This window comes from Phyllopteryx taeniolatus, chromosome 10, assembly GCF_024500385.1.
Source record: "Phyllopteryx taeniolatus isolate TA_2022b chromosome 10, UOR_Ptae_1.2, whole genome shotgun sequence".
In the NCBI taxonomy this organism is placed as follows: Eukaryota; Metazoa; Chordata; class Actinopteri; order Syngnathiformes; family Syngnathidae; genus Phyllopteryx; species Phyllopteryx taeniolatus.
Window position 1 is genome coordinate 10,076,951 of NC_084511.1, and position 12,317 is coordinate 10,089,267.

The following is a 12,317-nucleotide window of genomic DNA, read 5'->3' on the forward strand; positions in this document are numbered from 1 at the left end:
GAGATGAGACACGCTCTCGGTGGACAGGAGGAGCTTCCAGAAGACTGGACCACTGCAGCCAAGTTGATCAGAGAGGCAGGCAGGAGAGTACTTGGTGTATCTTCTGGCAGGAAAGGAGAGAAGGAGACTTGGTGGTGGAACCTCACAGTACAGGAAATCATACAAGGAAAAATGTTAGCTAAGAAGTGGGGCACTGAGAGGACCGAGGAGAGGCGAAAGGAATACATTGAGATGTGACATAGGGCAAAGGTAGAGGTGAAAAAGGCCAAACGAGGCATATGATGACATGTATGCCAGGTTGGACACTAAAGAAGGAGAAAAAAGATCTATACAGGCTGGCCAGACAGAGGGATAGAGATGGGAAGGATGTGCAGCAGGTTAGGGTGATTAAGGATAGAGATGGAAATATGTTGACTGGTGCCAATAGTGTGCTAGATCGATGGAAAGAATACTTTGAGAAGTTGACGAATGAGGAATATGAGAGAGAAGGGAGAGTAGAAGAGGCAAGTGTGGTGGACCAGGAAGTGGCAATGATTAGTAAGGGAATATATAGAAGTGAATATTTGCAAGCAACAGTATGGTTTCATGCCAAGAAAGAGTACCACAGATGCATTATTTTCCTTGAGGATGTTGATGGAAAAGTACAGAGAAGGTCAGAAGGAGCTACATTGTGTCTTTGTAGATCTAGAGAAAGGCTATGACAGAGTACCCAGAGAGGAACTGTGGTACTGCATGCAGAAGTCTGGAGTGGCAGAGAAGTATGTTAGAATAATACAGGACTGTACAAGGGCAGCAGGACAGTGGTGAGGTGTGCTGTAGGTGTGACAGATGAATTTATGGTGGAGGTGGGACTGCATCAGGGATCAGCCCTGAGCCCCTTCCTGTGTGCAGTGATGATGGATAGGCTGACTGATGAGGTTAGACTGGAATCCCATGATGTTTGCAGATAACATTTTGATCTGCAGTGAAAGCAAGGAGCAGGTGGAGGAACAGTTCGAAAGATGGAGGCATGCACTGGAAAGCAGAAGAATGAAGATTAGCCGAAGTAAGACAGAATATATGTGCATGAATGAGACGCTACAGGGAGAAGAAGATAGCAAGGGTGGTGCACTTTAAATACTTGGGGTCAACTGTCCAGAGCAATAGTGTGTGTGGTCAGGAAGTGAAGAAACGGGCCCAAGCAGGTTGGAACGGGTGGAGGAAGGTGTCAGGTGTGTTATGTGACAGAAGAGACTCTGCTAGGATGATGGGCAAAGTTTATAAAACAGTGGTGAGGCCAGCCATGATGTACGGAGTAGAGACAGTGGCACTGAAGAGTCAACAGGAAGCAGAGCTGAAGGTGGCGGTAATGAAGATGTTGAGGTTCACTCTCAAGAGTTACCAGGTTGGATAAAATTAGAAATGAGCTCATCAGAGGCGACAGCAAAGGTTCAATGTTTTGAAGACAAAGTTAGAGAGAGCAGACTTGGATGGTTTGGACACGTCCAGAGGAGAAATAGTGAGTATATTGGTAGAAGGGTGAAGAGGATGGAGCTGCCAGGCAAGAGAAGGTTAATGGATGTCGTGAGGGAAGACATGACGGCAGTTGGTGTTCGAGAGGAAGATGCAGGAGATAGGCTTACATGGAAAAGGATGACGCGCTGTGGCAACCCCTAAAGGGACAAGCCAAAAGGAAAAGAAGAAGAAGATCAAAACACCCCTCCTGGAGCCGTCACCTTATCGTGGTGGAGGGGTCTTATCGCGGTGGAGGGGTATGTGTGTCCCAACGATTCTAGGAACTAAGTTGTTTGGGACTTGATGCCCCTGGCAGGGTCACCCATGGCAAACAGGTCCTAGGTGAGGGACCAGACAAAGACCCCTATGATGAATATTATAAATGGATTTATGTTTCCCTTGCCCGGACGCGCCAAGCAGGTGTGGGTATACTTATTGCCCCCCAGCTCGGCGCCTGTACATTAGGGTTCACCCCAGTGGACGAGAGGGTAGCCTCCCTCCGCCTTCGGGTGGGGGGGGATGTGTCCTGACTGTTGTTCGTGCCTATGCACCAAACAGCAGTTCAGAGTACCCACCCTTTTTGGAGTCCTTAGAGGGGGTGCTGAAGAGCGCTCCCACTGGGCAACTCCATCATTCTGCTGGGGGACTTCAATGCTCACGTGGGCGATGACAGTGAGACCTGGAAGGGCGTGATTTATGAGGAACGCCGTCCGTCCCCCCCGCCCCGCCCGATCAGAACCCAAGCGGTTTTCTGTTACTGGACCTCGGTGTTGATGGGTGTGGTCTTGTCTGGTTCTCGGTCCTCTTTGAACACGCCCTCAGGGTATTTAACCCCTGACTCCCGCTGCCAGCGGCTCCTCTTGGTTCATCGCTCTTGCTACCGGCTCCCCAGTTTCAGCCACCCCACCCCTTTTCTTGGTTCGGGCTCATGGCTCGGTAACCGCGGGCCTTGGGTATGGTGATCTGGCTCCTTAGCCACTGCTAAGCATCCAGAACAGTTGCTGCTGAGCTACCAGATACGCTCCCAGCCAAACGTGAGTTGTCTGACCTTGCTAGCGGATCCCGGGGACAGGCAGGGAGAGAGACGGTCATATTCTCCCAACGAGGCGTGACGAACAACAATTTTTTGTTTTTGTTTCATTTTTCTGCATCCCTTTTCTCATTCGACCAAACCTACTTCCGTTCTTCCCGAGACGACTGAGACAGACCACCCCACCTACCAGCTGAGCTACGTTCATGAGTAGACACTGCAATTTTCGCCATGATGTGCAAGATTAGTGCCTCATAATTTTGGGGAAATTACTAGCCTCACACAAAATCCCAACTTTGTTCTCTCTCTCTCGTATGGACTAGACGCATTAAACGCTCGCGTTTTCAACTTTAGTCCAACACACAGTGTTCTATTTCACCTTTTCGTATGCCTATTTATCTTATTTTTACCATTATTAGTGTTGTTTTCTTTCTTTAGTTAGACCCCCTTTATGTGTTTCCCTCTAGATCCCTTGTAGACGTCATTAAATATTTTATAAAATTCCACTCTTGGTTGTGTTTTGTGTGTGTTTTGAGTTTAAGTAAGCCTCTGTCATCTAGAACTCGTATTTCATAAAATCTACCAACCTTTACCTGTGAGACTGATAAAAGGTTTGTCGTCGCTTTCTCCTAAATTTGTATACATATAAAAAGTGACGTGGTGCCCCGTATCTTTTCCCAAATAAATTAAATTTTTATCCAAACCAATGCACGCTACAGTTGGTATGATTTTCTTTTTCTGAAATTCCGTGTTACTTTTACGCCAGAATGTACCGAGATACACGCCTTCCTAAAGGTTCAACTTTATTCAAATTTTTTTTTTTTTTGTTTGTTTGTTTTTTCTCTCAAAAGTAAGATGAGCCTTTGTTCTTTTTGGTCAGCAGTGGTTTTCATCTTGGAACTCTGCCATGGGTGCCATTTTTGCCCTGTCTCTTACTTATTGTTGAGTCATGCACACTGACCTTAACTGAGGCAAGGGTTCGCCTGAAGTTCTATCGATGTTATACTGGGTTCCTTTGTGATCTCCTGGAGGAGGTTTTGCTGTGCTCTTAAGGTAATTTTTGTAGGCCGACCAATCCTGGGAAGGTTAACCACTGTTCCATGTTTTCTGCATGTCTTTGTAACCCTTTCCACACTGATAGATCTCAATTACTTTCTTTCTCCTCTGTTCTTAATTTTCTTTGGACCGTGACATTTTGTTGCAGCATTTTCATATCTTTTGACCAACTTCATTTTGTCTAACAGGTTCTATTTAAATTATTGCTTGATTGACTATCTCGAGATAATCAGGCGTAGTGTGATCAGTGGAAGTGAACCTACTTTTCCATAAAATTTGATTAGCCACAGTTAATTAATAATTTAGCAAAGGGTTAATTACTTTTTTCACACAGGGCCAGGTCGATATTAATCCTTTTAATCTCCTTTTACAAACGGCATGTTATATTTACTTGGCTTACCTTTGGGTGATATTTACATTTGTTTTGTAGAAGAGAAATACTTTTTCGCGGCAGTGTACATGTAGACTGGCAAAGCCATTACAGTACTGTAATTTTACATTTATTTTTTTATTCGAGCAACAGCGTAGCCGAAGCTCGCTCACAACTGAAATTTTTGTTTGCAACACAAAGTAAGAAATTGACGACGCGAAGGCCAAGTTGGGGCACTCGAGTCAAGGTACCATTGTAATTGCATAGAATCTGGTTCTTTTTTTCAGGATTATGTTAAAATATATTTTACCCACCCATATTTAAGTTCCCTATTAACCCCCCGTTTTAGAGCATTTTGACTGATCTTTCAAGACCTACTGAATATTGTCCTATAAACAATATAAGCAATGAACCTACCAAAAGGAAGAGTACCGTTGACTCATTTAGTTTGTTTCTAGCTTTTTCCTTCCTTGTGTAATCAGCAATAGAACATGGAATGTTTTCACCACAAAAAAATGGTTTACTATCAAAAAAGAGAGAAAACAAGCAGAACAGAGACTTTGATGCTAATATACAAGTATTTTGCTTTCGTGACACCTCAAATTATAAAACAAAAAATACGAGACACAGAAAGGACTTTTAATGGCAAAGTATTAATTTATTCAAACATATGCAGCTAAGAAACACCCCGTGAGGGATGCTCACTCACCGCATGGCTTTTTTTACATGGTGTTCGGCGTTCATGAACTACGTGCTGTTTTCAACACACGCTTTTTACTACCTACCACAGCACGTACTCTGTTTATACCAAAAATATGCCTTACATACTTTATTTGAGTGTGAGGTTCCTCAACCTGGCCGACTTCCAACATGTTGGCTTTTCTTTCCCTCATAATTGATGTGACAAGGAGAGATCTACCCCCTAATTTTTATCTTCAACTCAAAAGCTGTGCTGAGCTCAAATCCAAAGCAATGTAATGCCGCCATTTAGAGTGATCCGTTATAGGAATTGAATGGTTCACAAAATCCAGTTTGTATCTTGGCTTTGTTGTCATGGTTTTTTAATGGGTTCGGTACATGTTGACTCTTAGGAAACTCAATTGTGACTTGCATACTTTGGTTTAAACAAAGTATATAATGACAGCATTAATTCCACATTTTCACCCACATTTCATTTATTCCAACATTAAAATACCTGTAGAATACATACATAAGACAAATTCTGTATTATTCCCTCCTGCTTCCACATTTCTCGACCAATTCAAAGCATTCTAACTACAAAATGTTTTCCATGTTCCCCTAATTCCCACATTACCCAAATTCTATACTTTGCCACTTCAAAATACCGACATTTTCTCAGATTAAGACAAATTCGACATAAGAGCATGGTCACGGAACGAATTAAACTCGTATCTCAAGGCACCACTGTATGTCAGTTTTGTGTTCAATAAAACAAGCCCAGATTTCACACTAAGTACATTTGTGACTAGTGAAAATCGAGACAAGATCATTATTTCAGCATTTATACTTATTCGGATATTTTGTTTTGTGGTTTACCGTGAGGTTTTTCCTGATATAAAATACGTGCCTTGGGTCAACAAAGGTTGGAAAACACTGATCTAATCATTACTCTCCGAAATAAAATCTGGAAGGATGGATGGAGGATGCACATAGACTGACATTTTCCATAATTCATATTCAATAGGGGTAGAGGAGTGATTTTATGTGTATTGTTATCTACCAGATGATAATCATATGTGAATGAACTCAGCTCATGTATAAACTGCACTCCAAAAACTTCATCTCTTCATTCACATGGACACTACTCTCATCTTTTTAGCTCTAAACACCACCACGATGGATATAAATTGAAATGAACAAGACATGCTTTAACTGCAGACTTAGAGCTTTAATTTGAGGATATTTACATCCAAATCCGATAAAGTGTAAGAATTACAATAGTTCATGCACAGTATATCGAACACTGATATGCCTACTTGCAGTACTTTGTAAGGGGGCTGCCAAGCTGTGCTGCATGCTAGCATCACGTAGGGCGTCAGATTGAATTTCCGTACGCACCTTACATGCGGCACTCCAAACATGTGCGCCGCCATCTTGGCTTGCATTAGCGCTACTGCTCTCTGCTTCTCCACACTAGTAAAACAGAAAAAGAGTTGTGCGTGCCTACGAACCGAACGGGACACATGCGGACTGAACCGAAACAGTTGAACCGAACCGTTTGGATGGTTTTCAGAAACCGTTCCACCCTTAATCTGTTCGTCATTACAGTGGTTTACAAACCTGAATTTCACAGACGAGCTGGGGAGACCCTGTTCCACACCTGCCCATTAAAACAACGTATTTGACGAATATAAGTACATATTTTGACCATTTCATCACTTTTCCTAGCTCCCAGCTGGATAAACCTGAATGCTTAATGGATTTATGCATAGCAGGTGCAGTGTATTTGTGTAATGCGTGTGTGTGTGGGACAAGGAGATCAAGACCCTCTAGAAAGTTATTCGTAATTATTAGGCAGCTTCTTTTATTTAGGCAAAATGAGCCAAAAAGATTTAGCTGACTCTGAAAAGTAAAACAAAATAAAAATACAAATTATCAAAAGTCCTTCAGAGGGATGCAGACCTCTTGAAACATCTAAGATATTGGTGCGTGATCACAAAACCATCAAACGTTTTGTTGTAAATACTCAACAGGGTTGCAAGAAATGTGTTGACAGAAAACGATGCAAATTAACTGCCAAGGATTTGAGAAGAATCAAGGATGACAGTACCAGGAATCGATTATCTTCAAGTACTGTCATATTTCAGAACTGCAATCTACCTGGAATACCTTGAAGTACAAGATGTTCAGTATACAGAGACATGCGCAAGGGAAGAAAAGCTGAAAAAAGACCAGCACTGAACAAGACACATAAACTGAAGCATCTAGACCGGGCCCAGAAATGTCTGAAGACGGATTTCTCAAAGGTTTTATGGACTGATGAAATGAGAGTGACTCTTGACGGACCATGTGGATGGGCCCGTGGCCGGATCACTCACGGGCACAGAGCTCCACTTCGACTCAGACGCCAGCAAAGTGGAGGTGGGATACTGGTATGGGCTGGTATTATTAAAGATAAGCTGGTTGGACCTTTTTGGGTTGAAGATGGGCTCAAAATGAACTCCCAAACAGACTGTCAGTTTTTAGAAGACAGTTTCTTCAGACAGTGGTACAGGAAGAAGTCTGCATCTTTCAAAAAGACAATGATTTTTACGCAGGACAATGCTTCATCACATGCATCCATGTACTCCTTTGCATGTCTTGCCAGTAAAGGCTTGAAACACGATAAACTGATGACCCTCTTCCTCAACTGACCTGAACCCTATTGAGAACTTGTGGGCAGTTCTTAAACGGGAGATATACAGTGAAGGAAAACGTGTACTTTTTTCCTTCACTGTATATCTCCGCTCTCGGAACAATGTCTGGGATGCTGTGATTCTGCTGCACAAAAACTTGATCGATCACAAATCAAGAAACTGACAGAATCCACGGAAGGAAGTCTTATCACCGTGATTGAAAAGAAAGGTGGCTATATTGGTCACTGTTTTTCTATATATCAGTTTCTTTCTGTTTCTGTTGAAAAGCTTTGAGTTGTTTGTTTATAATTCTCACTTAAACAAATGAAAATAAAAAAGTGAGATGGGAAAATGCGGCATGGTGGCCGACTGGTTAGAGCGTCTGACCAGGGTTCAATCCCCGGCCCCGCCTGTGTGGAGTTTGCATGTTCTCCCCGTGCCTGCGTGGGTTTTCTCCGGGTACTCCGGTTTCCTCCCACATCCCCAAAACTTGCATGGTAGGTTCATTGACAACTCTAAATTGCCCGTAGGTGTGAATGTGAGTGCGGATGGTTGTTTGTTTGTATGTGCCCTGCGATTGGCTGGCAACCAGTTCAGGGTGTACCCTGCCTCCTGCCCGATGATAGCTGGGATAGGCTCCAGCTCGCCCCCGACCCTAGTGAGGAGAAGCGGCTCAGAAAATGGATGGATGGATGGATGGATGGATGGAGATGGGAAAATGTTTTTCATTTAGTTGCATCATAATTCTGCACACTAATAGTTGCCTAATAATTGTCCACATATTGATATTCTCTGAAGAAAGCCTAAACCTCACTCACAAGAATTTTTAAGAAAGTAAGCCCTGCGGGTGGTGAGTAATAAAAATAATCCTCAAAAATGAGATTTGCCTAATAATTCTGCACACGGCGTATTTGTCGGTGGCAGTAAACAGTTGGGATTCCAGTTGATGAATATAAACGTCCACAACAGGGAATGATGATTCAGGAGCCAACCTGTAAATAATTCCCGTTAATACCGTAGATATGACATGATGAAGTTAGTCACTTTTTATTGAGCATTCTTTAATTTGCTTTGTGCAAAAACTTTATCTGATTAACCATAGAAATGATGCCATGGTCGCCGTCGCGACAATGTCAGGATGTTTCCATGTCGCTGTGACTCATCGTGTCACACACGTGTCAAAGGAAGAATAGAGGTCTTCTCTTGATTGGTGTTTGTTTGTTGCTGTGATGGTGCGTTCAGGTGCCCAGGTTTCGTCTGCTCTTCCCGCACACACTCCAGTGAACAACACTCATTAGGCAGCCTGCGCGCACATTTGTCAGTATGCCTTGGCTGGACTCCCCTTACAACAACAAAAAAAGAAGAAGAAGGCAGAAGAGCGGACGCTCTGCTTATCTGGTGACACCACACGCGGCATAATTACGTGCTACGACACAGCAGGCCACTGTGCAACAGGGCTTGTTCAATCTTGTTCTCCAAATGACAGTATGGCAATACGTGATGTATTTTAGTCAGAGGTGGGAGTAAATACGGCTGGGTATTGTTACGAAGCTCACAATTTAATTTCCAGTCTTTAGGTTGCGATTCCATTCGATTTAAAATTGATATTGATTTTAATGCTTTGATGTTGGTTCCGTATGAAGTAGAAATACACAAATAATTAGAGTACCTGTTGAAAATTTTAAAATATTTATTTTCATGTCCATGTGAACATATATGGTGTGTCCCCTCACATTTTTGAACAATAAAACATCTGAAAATAAAAATGTATACAAGAATAACTTGTGAATATGGACTACAAAAGTAAAAATCATGACAATTTTGGATGAACACTGAAAAAGTAAAGTGCATGTAAACTTAGATATTTTTTACCTTTTGGAAATTGCGATAATTTTCTTTTTTTTTTACGATATCACATGTCCACCTTCATTTCTGGCTATTGCGAAGTGTGCAGATGTAGATTTGTGTCCCAGTGGCCAGATGGTGAAACGATTTAACATACTCCCTGAATCGATATTGAATTGGGGGGAAGAATATTGCGCTGCATTGATTAATCAGTATTTTAGCCCACCCCTAGAATAGGAGTAAGTCACATACAGTATATATAAAAAGTGCACACCTCCATTAAAATGCCAGGTTTTTGTGATCGAAAAAAAATGAAAACAAGAAAAATCATTTCAAAACATTTTCCACCATTAATGTGGCCTATAACCTGTACAACTCAATTGGGGGGGGGGGGGGGTATTTCAGAGAGGATCAGTATTAATAAATAGTGTGGTTGCACATGTGTGCACAACCTCTTATACTGTAACTGGAGATGTGGCTGTGTTCAGAATAAGCCAGTCCCATTCAAACTCATGTTAAAAAGTCAACTCTCAGTCAATTGGGTGAGTGAAACAATAAAATACATCTATGCCAACATTGAGACAGCCAACAAGGTAAACGGTTGCTTGCAGTTTTGCACTGATGGTTTTTAGCGTTTATTTTAGTCTTCAAACCAACGTAAGCGCCGATGATTAAAAATAAAAAAAAGCCTAACATTGGACTAAAACTTCACATAAACGTTGTCTCACAGTATCACAAACACTAACCTTGTGCCTCATCGGCGGGTAGGGAAAGGAAGCAACATTGTTTAGCATTTGGTTCCATCCATTTAAAAAATAAATAAATAAATAAATAACAATCACCGGTGCCGTGTGAAGTTACTTCTCGTGCCAAAATGCTGAGTTCCGGTGCGTACCCTTCAGAATAAAAGGCTACAAGCTTAAAACAAGAAATCGAGTTAAAACTTGCACATATTAAGCATTTGACGTGATGGAACAGAATACAGGGGGCGCTATAAAGCATTGTTAAATTACCAATATTTATTTTAACAATGCTGTCAGTGAAGTCAACTGGGTGAGTGAAACAATGAAATAAAATTGTTAAAATAACTATTTTAACAATGCTATAGTTAACTCTTCGCTGAAACCTTAATTAAGGAATATTAAGTCAATTGGGTGAGTTCCACACACATTGCCTTTTAGTTCATAGGTTTGATATTGATACTGGTTATAAAGAACTTTGAGTAAAATGTTCATTTTAGTCTATGCTGCAGGCTGCTAAGAAAATGGATGTTCATAATTTGGACACCCTTTATTTAAACCATGCAAACCTTTATGACCCAGCGCCCTAAAAGAATCGGAGTCAAACTAAGGAACCGGAATCAGAACCAGAATCGCTCAAATTCAAACGATGCCCAACCCTAATCACAGCTAACAGCACAAGCCATGTTCCGCAGAGAGCTTCCACTGCATCAGATAGATCTCAAGGTTTTTTAATGATTTATCTTGGTGTAATTTTTTACTTCATAAAAACCTGGCATTTGAACAGGGGTGTGTAGACATTTAGTATCTGTTGTGTATTCAAAAATTAGTCACTGTGCACTGTGCAGTATCAGTAGCTGTACCAACACATTCACAGTCACATGATTGATTTATTTATTTATTTATTTATTTTATTTTCAATAACCCGCTATCTTTGTAGATCAACCCGCCCGAGGTGGAGTCTCTCCTCTCTCGACTCCCCTGCACCTTCAGACAGGAGCTGACAGGCGTGGGCGCCAGTCTGGAGAAGCGATGGAACTTCTGCGGATTCCAGGGTATCAAGAGCACGTAAGGTTGTGCACGTGGAGGGAGCACCAAGACCCTCCACGGCTGTCAAGACTGCATCCCCGCAGTTACAGGAATGTTTACTTGACACGGCCACGACTCTTCAGGAGTCCGGGCAAAGGAGTCACTGGATTTGAACGTGTTTGCGGCCCACGTCGGTTGGGCATAAAAGCTTTCTGAGCCTTTTTGGCGGGTACGACCAGGACAACACAGGGCTATTACCTGTGACATCATCAGGGTCGAACTCTTCAAACCTCTAAAACCCTGCAGCCGCCATCCCGCTTGTTCTCTTCTTTTATTTTATTTGTTTGTCTTTCCTGGTTTGTAACATTGATTATGAAAAAAAGAAATCATATATTTCTTCATTTTCTGTGAAGACTGAAGAGTTACAACGAATTGTTGTTACATGCTGTACATGCTTGGATTGTATTTTTGATTATAAAAGGAGAACTTCACTCTGAGACTGTTTTGGTGTGTTTTTCAGTTTCAACGTTTCGAGTTTCCCCTTTGATTTTTTTCGGAGCGGGGGGATTGTTTCCATTTTAACAGCAGCATTTTGGCGTGTAGAGGGCAGGCAAGGAGGGGAAGAGCGACATCATATCAAATCTCAACAGCTATAACCCCCACACACATGCACCAATGCAAGATCGGTGTTAAACTCATACATTTCTTAATTACAGTATTTCCACAAATAGTGGCCTCCGCTCTAATGAATGCTGTGCCGCAATAAATTGCCCTGTTCATTTCTTATCTCTCTCGCTTGACTCTCGTCTCTCTTTCTCTCTCTCTCTCTCTCTCTCTCTCTCTCTGTTCCAACTCCAATTCTAAACGAAGTTATGACATTGTGTAAAATGTAAATAAAAACTATTTAGTGATTTTCAAATCCTTTTCAGCCTATATTAAAAATAATACACTACAAAGACAAGATAGTTCATGTTCAACTGAATAAACTTTGTTTTTTACAAATACAGTCCCCTCCAGAAGTATTGGAACGGCAAGGTCAACTCCTTTTTTTTTTTATTGTATACTGAAGACATTTGGATTTCAGATCAAAAGATCAATATGAGATAAAAGTTCAGAATTCCAGCTTTTATTTCATGGTATTCACATCTAGATATGTTAAACAACTCCGGACAGAGCACCTTTTGTTTGAAGCCACACACCTTTCAAGTGAGCAAAAGTATTGGAACATACATAATTAACTTAAAGTGAATAACAGTTTCTCCCTTCAGTCTCCACTTCAGGAGGTAAAATGCATGCTCTATTTGGTTAAGGTCTGGTGATTGACTTGGCCAGTCTAGGACCTTCCACGTTTTCCCCCTGATGAAGTCCTTTGTTATGTTGTTATGTGTGTTTTGGGT

The 12,317-nt window shown here is 41.7% G+C and overlaps 1 protein-coding gene across 12 annotated transcripts in view; it reads left to right on the plus strand.

Moving 5' to 3' along the window:
* enox2 (ecto-NOX disulfide-thiol exchanger 2) overlaps positions 1-11,411 on the plus strand; it is a 290,823-nt gene extending 279,412 nt beyond the window's left edge. For 10 of the 12 annotated variants that reach the window (XM_061786742.1, XM_061786746.1, XM_061786743.1 and 7 more), the window contains one exon: positions 10,832-11,411. In XM_061786742.1, the coding sequence (XP_061642726.1) occupies positions 10,832-10,963 (132 nt within the window). In that variant the 3' untranslated portion in view covers positions 10,964-11,411. Of the gene's footprint in view, positions 1-8,548; positions 8,705-10,831 lie in introns of all 12 variants that reach the window. The other 2 variants (XR_009790374.1, XR_009790375.1) reach the window with 1 other exon arrangement.
* The last annotated feature ends 906 nt before the right edge of the window (positions 11,412-12,317 follow it).